Source organism: Gossypium hirsutum, chromosome A03 (genome assembly GCF_007990345.1).
Source record: "Gossypium hirsutum isolate 1008001.06 chromosome A03, Gossypium_hirsutum_v2.1, whole genome shotgun sequence".
NCBI lineage: Eukaryota > Viridiplantae > Streptophyta > Magnoliopsida > Malvales > Malvaceae > Gossypium > Gossypium hirsutum.
The window spans coordinates 78,273,180-78,286,279 of NC_053426.1; the positions used below are offsets into that span (position 1 = coordinate 78,273,180).

General features: G+C 38.1%; 1 protein-coding gene across 1 annotated transcript; it reads left to right on the top strand.

Moving 5' to 3' along the window:
- Positions 1-12,023: 12,023 nt before the first annotated feature.
- LOC107887633 (interaptin-like) lies at positions 12,024-12,830 on the top strand. Its single transcript, XM_016811877.1, has 2 exons — positions 12,024-12,267; positions 12,397-12,830. The coding sequence occupies exons 1-2, from the start codon at positions 12,024-12,026 to the stop codon at positions 12,828-12,830; spliced, it is 678 nt and encodes a 225-aa protein (XP_016667366.1).
- Positions 12,831-13,100: the final 270 nt, after the last annotated feature.

A 13,100-nucleotide genomic window follows, 5' to 3' on the forward strand; every position in this document is an offset into this window, starting at 1 on the left:
TTTAAGTTTTATTTTAATTTGGGGACTTATCTAATTAGCTTGATTTTTAACTGATAGTAGTAGGACACGGAGTTTCAAAAAAAATACAAACAAATGTTTCTCCGAAAACACCACGAATACGCAACGTATTTTAAGAGCTTCCACAACAAACACTATTTTAAAGGGTAATAACAATCTAATATGATCAATATTTTGCTAGAATAACTTGAGTTTTTTTAAAATGAACATACACCCTAAATTTTTGTTAAGAACCCATAGCAGTTTTTATGTAGAGCGAGTTTTCCAAGAAATTATATTTGAAAAGCACTCCAATGTGACATCACAGATTCGGCCATAATGTCTAGGTCGGGTTTGAGGTATTACATTTAGTGGTATCAGAGCCAGGTTGCAAAACTCAATTGTGGTTTTGGGTTTTTCAAAAACGTGGAAATTTTAACAAAATTGTTTCAAATAGTTTAAAGTGATGGATATAATTTAGAAATATTTTATTGAAGGAGTGGTACACCGAGTCTCTGCGTTGATTCTATAAGTCTTCTGATTGTTTATACTGAAATAATATTGAAATATTATTACTAAGACTCCTTTAGGTAGTAAAACTATACTGAAACTCTCTAGTTAAAGTAAACTACGAACCGTGTAAGACTGCGAACCGCGAAAACAAACTCTGAGATAATATTGTTCATAAGATATCTGTAATAAATACTGGAATAATAAACTGACTGGTATAAAACTGTTAATACAAATAAAAACGCGATTGGATAATGAGCACTAGAGGTACTAGTGGTAGAGGCCGCAGTAGAGGCCGTGGAGGTACTCGGGCTGGGTCTTCGTCTTCGGGACACTAGCCTAATGAGGAAGCTGGAGAGGTACCAGCTTCACCTATGGCTGAGACAGGGTCTCAAAATCGAGCAGTTGGGGATGACGCACTATCCCAAGCAATGTTGAGGATTCTGGAAAGGGTCGCTGGGCCTAATACTGGCACTGTGGACCGTGGGTCGGTTACAGAACGACTCAGGTCTAATGGGGCAGAGATACTCAGGGGTATTGCCGGAGTTGCCCCTAATGTGACTGAATATTAGTTTGAGGCCACAAAAAGGATCATGGATGACCTTGACTGCACCCCTGATCAGAAGCTAAAAGGTGCAGTATCATTGTTGAGAGATGAGGCATACCAGTGGTGGCTTACTGTCAAAGAGGGCACTCAAGCCTATCGTTTAACCTGAGAGTTTTTCAAGACTACTTTCCAGGCTAAGTATGTGGGTGCTAGTTATGTGGATGCCCGTAGGAGAGAATTTCTAAATTTAACTCAAGGAGATAGGACAGTGGCGGAATATGAGGCCGAATTTTTATGACTGAGCCACTATGCACATGGGATGGTGGCAACAGAATACGAGTAGTGTGTTCGATTTGAGGATGGCCTCAAAGATGGTTTAAGGGTTTTGATAGGTCCTCAGAGGGAGCGAGATTTTGCAGCACTGGTTGGCAAGGCAAAAATCGTCGAGGATGTAACACGCGCTTAGCACCAGAGCAGAGTGAAAGGTAGGATAAAAGGGATGCTGAGCCCTCAAATTCTTTTTAGAGGCTTAGGAAAAAGCCCAGGGATGATGGGCCAATTAAGATTAGGACCCCTACTACTGCTACTTCCGGATCGTAGTTTTGTGCTGATTGTGGAAAATGGCATCAAGGTTAATATTGGAAAAAGATGGGTGCATGCCTGAGATCTAGACCGTTGGAGCACCGTGTCAGGGATTGTCCACGGAGGCCCAAGCAGATGCAAGCTACTAGTTTGGGTAATTTACAGCGGGGTGGTCAGCAGCCATCGAGAGGCCGAGGTCAGGCCAGGGGTGGAAATGGTTTGGGTCATGGTTGTGGAGCACCAGGCAGAGGTACTGGTCATGCAGAGGCGAGGCAATCGGCACTGGTTTATGCTGCTAGTCACCGAGAAGATAGAGATGCTTCAGATGTCATTACGAGTACGTTTTTTTATCCATAATGTACCTTATTCTGCATTAATTGATGTTCGATCTACACATTCATACGTAACATGCTCTGTGTCTAAGATATTGGGTTTTATGGCTGAAAACACTATGAGTGAGATTACTGTTCTAAGTCCGCTGGGGTAGTCCGTTCAGATAAATAAGATGTTTAGAGATGTTGCATTGGAGATACAAGGAGTTGTCTTTCTTGCTGATCTTATAGAGCTACCTTTTGGAGAATTTGACCTCATATTGGGCATAGATTGGTTAGTTAAACATTAAGTAAGCTTGGATTGTGCCACTAAACGGATAGTACAGAGAACTAAGGCAGACAAGGAGGTAGTGGTAATTGGGGAACGACAGAACAATTTGAGTAATGTTATTTCTGTACTAAGGGCTGAGAAATTAGTTTGCAAGGGTTATGATGCGTTCTTGGCCTGCAACAGTGTTTTAGATATTGGGGATTTTTCGGTAAAGGATATCAAAATAGTTAAGGATTTTCCTGACATCTTTCCTGAAGAGCTACCTGGGTTACCTCCAGAATGTGAAGTGGAGTTTTGGATTGAGCTCCTTCCCGGTTCAGCTCTGGTGTCCATTGCCCCTTATAGAATGGCACCGAAAGAGCTTGTGGAACTTAAGACCTAGATTCAAGAGTTACTGGACTTTATCCAACTTAATGTGTCTTTGTGGGGAGCACTAGTCTTGTTTGTGAAAAAAAAAGGATGGATCCATGCGTATGTACATTGACTACAGACAACTGAATAAGTTGACCATTAAGAACAAATACCCTTTGCCAAGAATTGATGATCTTTTCGACCAACTGCAAGAAGCGTCGATTTTATCTAAAATAGATCTCCGGTCGGGGTATCACCAACTAAGAGTTAAAGAGGCCGATATACACAAGACGGCATTTGGGACTCGTTATGGTCATTACAAGTTCTTGGTTATACCATTCAGACTAACAAATGCACCGGCAACTTTTATGGATCTAATGAACAGAGTGTTTCAACCCTATCTAGATCGGTTTATTGTAGCATTTATCGACGACATACTGGTGTATTCGAGGACTGAAAATGAAAATGATGAACATCTCCTGGTAGTTCTACAAATTTTGAGGGAGAAACAACTGTATGCCAAGTTCAGCAAGTGTGAATTCTGGTTATGTGAGGTAACGTTTCTTGGTCATGTGGTATCTACTGAGGGGATTAGGGTAGATCCTTGAAAAATTGAGGTTGTTTTGGATTAGAAGCAGCATAAGACTGTATCAGAAATTCGTAGTTTTCTGGGACTGTTTGGGTACTATCAAAGATTTGTAGAGGGGTTCTCGCTGATTGTCGCACCTTTGACTAAGCTGCTACATAAGGGCATGCCATTTAACTGGACTGATGCGTAGCAAAAAAGCTTTGAGAAGCTCAAGAAAGTTTTGACTGAAGCCCCTGTTTTAATAAAGCCAGAGTATGGGAAGGAGTTCACTGTGTACAGTGATGCATCACATATTAGTTTGGGATGTGTGCTAATGTAAGATGGCTAGGTCGTGGCATATGCATCTCACTAGCTTAAGACTTATGAGATGAATTATCCAATGCATGAGTTGGAGTTGGCCGCAGTGGCTTTTGCACTAAAATTTTGGAGGCATTACCTGTACGGTGAGAAGTGTATCATTTACACGGATCACAAGAGCCTCAAGTACCTCCTCACTCAGAAGAAGATGAACCTTAAGCAGCGTAAATGGATCGAACTGCTTAAGGACTATGATTATTCGATTGAAAACCATCCTGGTAGTGCCAATGTGGTGGCTGACGCACTGAGCCTTAGGGCTATGACTGATCTGAGAGCAATGTTTGCTCGTCTTAGCTTATTTGATGATGGTAGCTTGTTTGCTAAGCTCTAAGTTAAACCAGTGTGGATTGAGTAGATTAAGAATAAACAGTTGGAGGATGAGACATTGAGTCTTCAATTCCGTCAGGTCGAGAATGGTAATACTGTGGATTTTGGGCTGAACAGCGAAGGGGTACTTTGTTTTCGAGGCAGAATTTTTGTACCTAAGGATACTAATTTGAGGTAGTCTATACTGCGAGAGGCGCATAGTAGCCCCATGCTAAGCACCCAGGTGGAAATAAAATGTACAGAGATCTTCGTGAGATATATTGTGGCCAAGTCTTAAGCGTGAGGTTACCGACTTTGTAGGTAAATGTCTGACTTGCTAGCAGGTTAAAGCGGAACATCAGTTGCCTTCTGGGTTGCTTCAGGTAGTTAAGATTCCACTGTAGAAATGGGAAAGAGTAACTATGGACTTTGTGAATGGGCTACCCTTAACGCCTACTAAGAAGGATTTGGTATGGGTCATCGTGGATCTGTTAACCCACTCTACCCAGTTCATACCGATTCGTACTGATTATTCATTATAGAAACTGGCTAAGTTGTACATATCTGAGATAATGAGACTGCATGGGGTATCAATTTCCATAATATCTGACAGAGATCCTTGCTTCCTGTCTCGGTTCTGGAAGAAGTTACATGAAGCTCTGGGTACACAGTTGGACTTCAGTACTGCATTCCATCCTCAGACAGATGGTCAATCAAAGAGGGTGATTCAGATACTGGAGGACATGTTAAGGAGTTGTGGATTGAATTTCGAGGCATTTGGGAAGATTACTTGCCGCTAGCAGAGTTTGCTTACAACAATAGCTACCAGTCTAGTATACAAATGGCACCTTACAAAGCATTATATGGTCGTAAGTGTCACATTCTTTCATGTTGGATGAAGCTGGGTAAGCGGCCTGTTCTAGGCCTTGATCTAGTATCTAATACTGAAGATAAGGTCAGGTTAATTTGGGATTGACTAAAGGCAACGTCAGACAGACAGAAGTCATATGCGAATCTGAAACGTAAGTAAATTGAGTATTTTGTAGGAGATTATGTTTTTCTCAAGGTCTCGCCATAGAAGAAGGTACTGAGATTTGGATGTAAGGGCAAGTTGAGCCCGAGGTTTATTGGGCCATGCCGCATACTGAAACAAGTAGGATCAGTTGCCTACCAGTTAGAGTTACCTCCAGAATTAGAGCGGATTCATGATGTGTTCCACGTCTCTATGTTGAGACGCTACCGCTCTGATCCTACACATGTTGTACCGGTTGAGGAGATTGAAATTAGACTAGATCTAACTTTCGAAGAGGGGCTAGTCCATATTTTGGATCGAGAGGTGGAAGTCTTGAGAAGGAAATCAATTTCGTTAGTGAAAGTTTTATGGCGGAACCACAGTTCTAAGGAGGTCACGTGGGAGCTTGAAGAGGTGATGCGACAACAATACCCTTACCTATTCTGACTAGGTAAATTTCGTGGCTGAAATTTTCTTTAAGGAGGGTAAAATTGTAATGCCCCAAATCCTGAAACCTCTTGTTACAATTATTTTTACGTGTTTGTAACGTGGATGCATGTTTGTCTTAGTCGTTTAGTGCTTTGGGAGTGTTTGGGAAGTCATGGGTTCAAGCCTTAGCTTGATTAAAATTTTGTTTTCTAAAGTTAAAACCTCTACCTTTAGTCAGTATGGTTATATGCAGAACTTGCTAAAATGTTGAAAAAGCAAGCATAGCCCAGTGGCAAGTGGCATGTGGAGTGTGCAAGGAGTCTGAGGTTCAAATCCCTGCTTTTGCAAAGGGAGATTATTTTTACTGTTTGCCTTGGGAAGTAGTTGTGTTTGACGAAACACTGATAAGTGGAGGGGAGTTTGAATCGGTCATGGAGGGATTGTAGGAGGGAGTTAAGGAGAGAATCAAGAGATTTTGAAGTTGTGGGGAGTTAGTGCCGAATGAGGACTTTAGGCACTCAAGATTTCGGCCTAGGGGTCCTGCTTCTCATTTGGTCAATTTTGCATTCTCGTTTTTCCTTTTTTTCATTTTGAGGTCTTTTTCACTTTTGCTGAGTAGCCATTTTCTGCTAGGGGTTTTGGAGGTACTTTTCTTTTAGACCATTGGAGTAACTTTGGGAGGCTGCCTACTTCATTTTAGCTCTTCACAACAATTCTGTACTGATTGACTGTCTCCTCTCCTTCTCTACTTTCGAGTTTTGGTTCTTGATTCTCTGACCGATTGTTTCCCCCTCTTTCCTTCGACTTTCTTTGCTCTTCTACTGTGTTGGCCGAACCTAAGATCCTTTGTTTTTCAGAGTCGAACACCTTGTTTCCACTTTCTTTCCTTCTTCTCTTGGCTGAATAATTCTTGGTCGAATACCCCTTTTCAATTCGGGCAACTTTAAGACTTAGGTATTGGCTGAATATTGGTTAGTCTTCTTCTCGGGAAATGTTGATTTCTCTTTCTTTGGGCCGAATGTGCCCTTCTTACTCATTCTCTTATCCACCTTAATGATTGACTTATAACACTAGGATTTTGCCGTATGTTGCTAGGGGCTCAACTTCAATAAGTAAGTTGTTGGGTCGATTACTCTTCCCTTAACAAGTGATTCTTTCATTCGCGGTGAGTACTTTAAGTCCTAGATAATTATGTTAGATTATAGATTCTTATGAATCGATTAACTGTTTCGTGTGAAGGTTAAAACATTGGAGAGAATACGTTGGTTGGATCAAGAGGGGGTTCAGCGATTGTTCGATTGGTAAGTGGAGATGAATTGGTTAGAGTATTTTCAATACTATGCTTTTGGATTAACCACGGTTATGGACTGATGGTGGGTTGTTGTGAATCATAGTTGCTTTGATCTCGGAAATGTTACGGCTACAGTTTCATAATAGGTGTGTGAACACTTCCATTAGATGCGAAACAGCAAAAGTCGAAAAGCCAAAAAGTAGGTTGTCGACACCACACGGGCGTATGGTCGCCCGTATGGCAGACCGTGCAGTAAAACATGATCGTAAGGTCGACGAGATGGTCATGAGCATTTTCATGGACCAAAATGATATTGGGCCATTTTGGGCTGCGTAGGACTAATGGGACTGTAGGCACTGCTCAGGGAAATCGCACAATGGTGTGGTAATTAGTGGGCCAGGCTATGTAAACTGCACGAAAAAAGGCCATTTTTGGGCTATGTGGGCCATTCGAGCATGTGGGCCCATATGGGCCCGTAATATGGGCTTTAGGCCTATAATAGGCCCAATTTGCCCGGGCCTATTTAAGTTATTTACAATAAATAAATGAGTCAAACAAATAAACCCAAATAAATTAAAATAAAAGCCAAATAAAGTTCATAGATTACAAAATCCCAAATAGTCCATTTACAATTTTCAGTAAATCCAAATAAAAACCTAAGCTTAATTATAATGGCCCAAACCCGAAACCCAAAATTGGCCCAAATGAGCCCAATATCGTGAAAGCACCAGAAACCCTAGAGGATTCTGGAATACACTAGAACAGCAGCAGATCGGGGCTCCCACCAGTGGTTCCCACGCATGGCCTCCACGGCCTCTTCCTTCGTACTATCTTGCATCCATAGAACCTATAAAAGAACACACGAGAAGACAGCAGGATAACAGAATACACAGCAAATGACAGCAAGAAAATAGAGTTTTTATTTTTTTTATTTCTATAAATTCGGCTATAAAAAGCCACCGTTTGTACTATCAATCCTTACGCACACTGAAATACGAATACTAAATAGAAAAGGCGATCAAATTACCGAAAGGTGATTTCGGGTGCCTCACACTTTTCTCTATTTCGAATTTGCTTCATCTTTCTTGATTTTGCATGTGATTTCTTAGCATAATAAAATCAAAACGAAGACTTACTTTCGTGTATGAGCTACTGGAATCTATCATCTTCATCGACATCGAAGTTTGAGAAGATTTCAAGGCTGAAATTGGAAAATTGTAGCGCTGGGTTCTGAACAAGGGAGGAAAGGGGCGTCATCGGAGATCATCATTCATCGTTTGTAGTGATGAAATGATGGCTGAGCGGCGTAAAACATTTAGGGTTTCCCTTTCCTCATTGTTTCGGCCGAAATGTTGAAGTTTTTAGAGGCTTTGTCCTCTTTTAATTGGTGACGCAAAACGCTGTCGTTTAAGGCATGTTTTGATAGCCCTGAAATAACACCGTGTCGTCCCATTCGACCCGATCCAATCCTATTCCCTGAGGATCCGCGCATTTTTGCGGAGAGGGGATAATTGCATTTGTAGTCTTCATCTTTCGCACGAGCACTCAATCGCGCCTAATGAGTTTTACTTCATTTTTTAACTTTGGCTCTATGATTTGTGCATGTTTGCATTTTAGTCCACATCTCAGCACTGCGTTTTGAGGCCTAGAATATTTCCAACTTTAATCTCTTGACATTTGAGCATATTGCGCGTTAGTCCTTAGTTAAATTGCAAAAATTCGTAAATTATCCCTTTTTTTAATTCTATTTTAATTAATTTTTTTCATTTTTTTAAAATTCATTTCCTATTCATTTTTTTAATTCTTGTTTAATTATTTTTATATTTTGAGCTATTTTGCATTTTTGTTAAAAAGTCATTATTGTAAATTTTTTTTATAGCATATCATTTTGTACATTTTTATCTAATATTTAAATGGTTTTGTTTAATATTTTATATAAATGTTTTTGTACATTATTATAATTCATGATAAATTTAATTTTATTTCAAATATATTATTAATTTCATGCTATTTTATTATAATTCTTTTTAAATTTATTCACCTACTTTATTATATAATTTTGTTATTTCAAGGAAAATCATACATGTTTTATGTATTATGTAAATTATTATTGTATATATACATATATATTAGAACTTATATTTGATCTATATACATCATTAATTTATTACATACACATTCTTTTAAATTTATTTACATAATCATTTTTTTAAAATCTGTTACATATATAATTTATGATAAAATTAATTTGATCTTAAATGCATTATTAATTTCATGCTATTTTTACAAATGATTACTTCTAAATCTATTTATGCATATGTATGTTTTGCAAACCTATTATGTGTATTTCCCTAGATTATATTTTATTATGTATTCTTGCTATACTTTCATATTTTATATATTATTTAAATTTTCCTTTATTGTATGAATTTTAACAAATTTTTTTAACACTTTGTATATTATTTGATTTAAAAATCTTCATTCTATAACACTTATTTTAATGACTACATATATATCTCTAGTTTTTTACAAGTGATTTTAAATTCATCAATTCATCAATTCATCAATTCTTCTATTATCTATATTATGTGTTCATTATGTTTTGTACATTTTGTTATACCCCATTGGTTTCTAATTTCCATTTTGTTTTGTACATTTTGTCTTGATTGTGTTATATTAAGTTATGGATTATTGTTGCACATTATTTTTTTGTGTTTTATTATTATATCAATTGTTCTCCATACATGTTTGGAAAGTTGGTTTCATTTTACTTAGATTAGTTATACTCAATTGTTCAGTTTAATTGGTTAAATAAGGTTATGTTATCTTCATTTACCAAGTATTGTATTTTATGCATACACATTATCCCATGATTATTATTTTTCTTTCGGTTTACAAATGTTGCTTTATAATTTTGAACTCTTTAAAATCAATTATTCCATTTTATTTCAAATAAGATTAAGGCATTTTGAGCTAGTTTATAATCATTTATTTTAAATTTTTTTTAAAACAAGGCAATGTTCAATATTTGGAAATTCAAAAATCGTTCACTATCGTGCTGGGTTTCGATTTTCTCGTTGGACTAAATATCTAGACATCCTTTTGTAATTTTTAACCTAAGAGCTTTTGGAAGTCAAAAATCAATCAAATTTTCAAAGGAATGAAGAATCTTGTCCAATAGGGCTGGATGTGATGCTATGTACCTTTGAAACGAGAGAATTTTGACGATCAGCTTGAACCACTCAAATGCTTTAAAAGGAACCATATTTCAAATTTTTTAAAAAACCCTAGACATAAGGACAACACTTAATCAATCTGGTACCAGTTTTTGGGCGTAGTGAGGATGCTAACCCTTCCTTATATGTAACCGACTCCCGAACCCATTTTTAAATTTACGTGGACCAAAATTGATTTTAATGGAACAAAATGTTTTAGTAGGTGATCCAATCATACCTAAACAAAAAGATTGGTGGCGACTCCACATTTTGCTTTAAACGTCGATCCCCATTTTTTTCAAATAAAAATAGGTTTCGATAGCTTGGCAACTCCACTGGGGATTGAACAAGAGAGTCAGGCCAGAGAGTTGATTATTTTCTGTCCTTTTGTCTAAAATTGAAAATTTGATTTGAAAAGTCATGATTCTTTGTTGCATGTGTTTGCATGATTGTTGTGGTCCAAGTCTTGTAGAATAATATTACATTGCATTACATGACCGTTGCAGTTATACCTTTAAGTGGGACTGAGAAGCTATGCTTTTGTGAGGTTTTCACCTCTGCATGGGCTAGTCGATTACTTCTGGGATACATCCGTACCTATGATTTCGTGACATTTTCATCTCTGCATAGTCATAGGGAAATGTATTTCCCTGAACCGAACTCGATCCATATGAGCCTATAATGGGCGAGGATTGAGGAATCTGCTAGTTCAGGTACCTTTTCTTTAGAACCGAACCTCATATAATGAACCTTAAGAGCCATCCTTAGGTAGAGCTATGTTAAGCCCTAGTAGTTGCCCATATATGTGTTGATTACCTTTGTCTTACTTGTATTTTATCACTTATATTTAATACTAACTTGTGTTGTTTTTTTTTTATTGTGTTTTGCATAACATTGCATATTAAAGGAGGTGTCGATTTGTGTTCGATTAGTAAGTTAGAAGATTTAACATGGAGAATGAATTTCTTGATAAAGTTGAGGATAATGCGGCCGTTTGTGCATGGTTGGAGAAGTTAAAATCAGAGAAAGCAGATAGCCTGGCAGAAGGATATACGTCAGAGTTGCAGAACTTCACTCGCATCAATGTGACACAGAATGAGTTGCAAGAGTTGAGAGATATATGGGCTCGTTGGGATGAGGGAACCAAACAGTTTTTCTATCAAAATTATGGTGATATAGCCTACTTGCTCGATATTAAAGTGGACAAGCATCTGTTCCAAGTTATGGCTCAAATTTGGAATTTTGCTTATAATTGTTTCACTTTTAGGGAAGTGGATTTGGTGCCTACCGTGGAGGAATATACTACCCTGCTGAGGTGTCCGAAAGGTCAAGTTTGAAAAGCTTATGCTAAGGTTTTTAATGGTCTAACTTTTGTGAAGAAATTGATGACTATTTTAGGGATGAGCGAGCCTTGGGTCACTACTTGAATTCAACAAAAGGGGGATAGTAAATGTATTCGTTAGGAGAATTTGAGAGATTTGGTTTTAACACAATCGGATGAAAGGAAGAGGGTCGATATCTTCGCCTTAAACATCTATGGTTTGGTGATTTTTCCTAAGGCTTTAAGGCTTTTAGATGAGGCAGTCACTGATTTATTCGATCATCTTGAGAAAGGAATTATGGTTGTACCTCCAATACTGGCTGAGACATTCAGATCCTTGAGCATGTGTCGGAAGGCAGGTGAAGGAAGATTTATTGGATGTGGACAGCTGTTGATGGTATGGTTTCATGGGCATTTTTGGAAAGTAAACAGAGTTTCTTACCGGGTCTTTTCTGAAAGCTATTCCCCATTAAAGGAAGAGGCAGCTATGCAAAAGAGAGATGATATTTCAGAGGAGAAGTGGATTGAAATTCTTCAAAACCTCAAGGAGGAGGATATAGAGTGGAGAGCTTTTTGGATGGTTCCTGATGAGATCCTGTATCGATGTGGAAACTTTGATTGGGTACTGTTGTTAGGAATTTAGGGAGCCACTGGATATACTTCTTTGCTTGCATTAAGGCAGTATAAGTCAAGGTAGTTTGTACCTACGACTTACGGGCTTGCTTAATGTGAATTCTTATATAAAGGTGACCACTATAAGAAGAAGATTCGGGAACTGTCTGATGCTTTGAAGCAAACTCACTGGATGAAGAGGTTGGCTGTTGGTTCCATGGTGACACCTGAATACAATGGATGATTTAGGAAAAGGGTTAATGATAATATTCCTAGGCCAAGTTTAGAAGGTACCCGACCAATGGAGGAACAATTACAAGTTGCACCGTCAGAGTTGGAAATTATAAGGCAAGACTTTGAGAAGAAAAGTTCTGAGCTTGGGAAAAGGATTGAGCAATTGGAGGAAGGAAAAATGCACCTAAAATTAGATATGGAGGTTCAGAAGTCAGAGGCAGAGAAGTTACGGAAAAGGAAAAATAAAGTTGAGGAGGATTTGGAAAGTTTGAAAACAAATTATAAGAAGTTACGCCTGTCAATGAGGACTGGTAGGTTAGGTAAAACTTCAGAGCAATGGCATCAGGAAATTTGAGAAGAAAAGACTAAGGTTGATCAATGGGAAAAGAGGTTCTAGGAGGTTCAAGCTCGAAATGAGGCTTTGGAGAAAAGTCTATCAGAGAGTAAAAATGAACAAGATGAATTAAGGGCTAGAGTAGCAGAACTTGAGAGATCTCTATGTCTGTACCGGAATCACAATTCTGTGATGGAGTTGAGAGCAAGCTTAAGAAAGATCAAAGAGATGAAAGAGAAGATAGAGGAATTAGAGACGACATTGCAAAGTTTTGAAATGAGGATCGAATTCTTGGAGGCAAATGAGGAACAATGGAAGGGACAGCTTCACTATTCTCAAGATCAAGTTAGAAGTAGGGATTACATTATGGGAGAAGCTGTAACGCAAATTCGGGAGGTAGTTGATTACTTGCAGACTTTAGTGGTACAGGCAGACATATTAAGTGTGAAGTATGAGTTGGAATTAGATAAGGGGCAGGAGCTAGCCTCATTGGTTAGGAAAATTAAGGCTTTGAGCATTATGGCGAAGTCTTATTTGTAACTCAGTTCTATGTAAAGAATTTTATTTTCTAGTAAAGTTTTCTAAATGGAATTGAATCAGAATTGATGCCTCCTTTGCATTCATGCATTTGCATTACATTACATCATATGCATTAAAGGCCATAAAAAGATTCTAATTAATTAAAAATTATTTCAGTAATCTGGAAACCAACAAAAACACACCAAATACGCATCTTTACGGTACAAGGAAAAAGACCAAGTCAATGGACAAAAAGCTTGAGAAGTTAGAGCAAATGCAAAGAGATATACA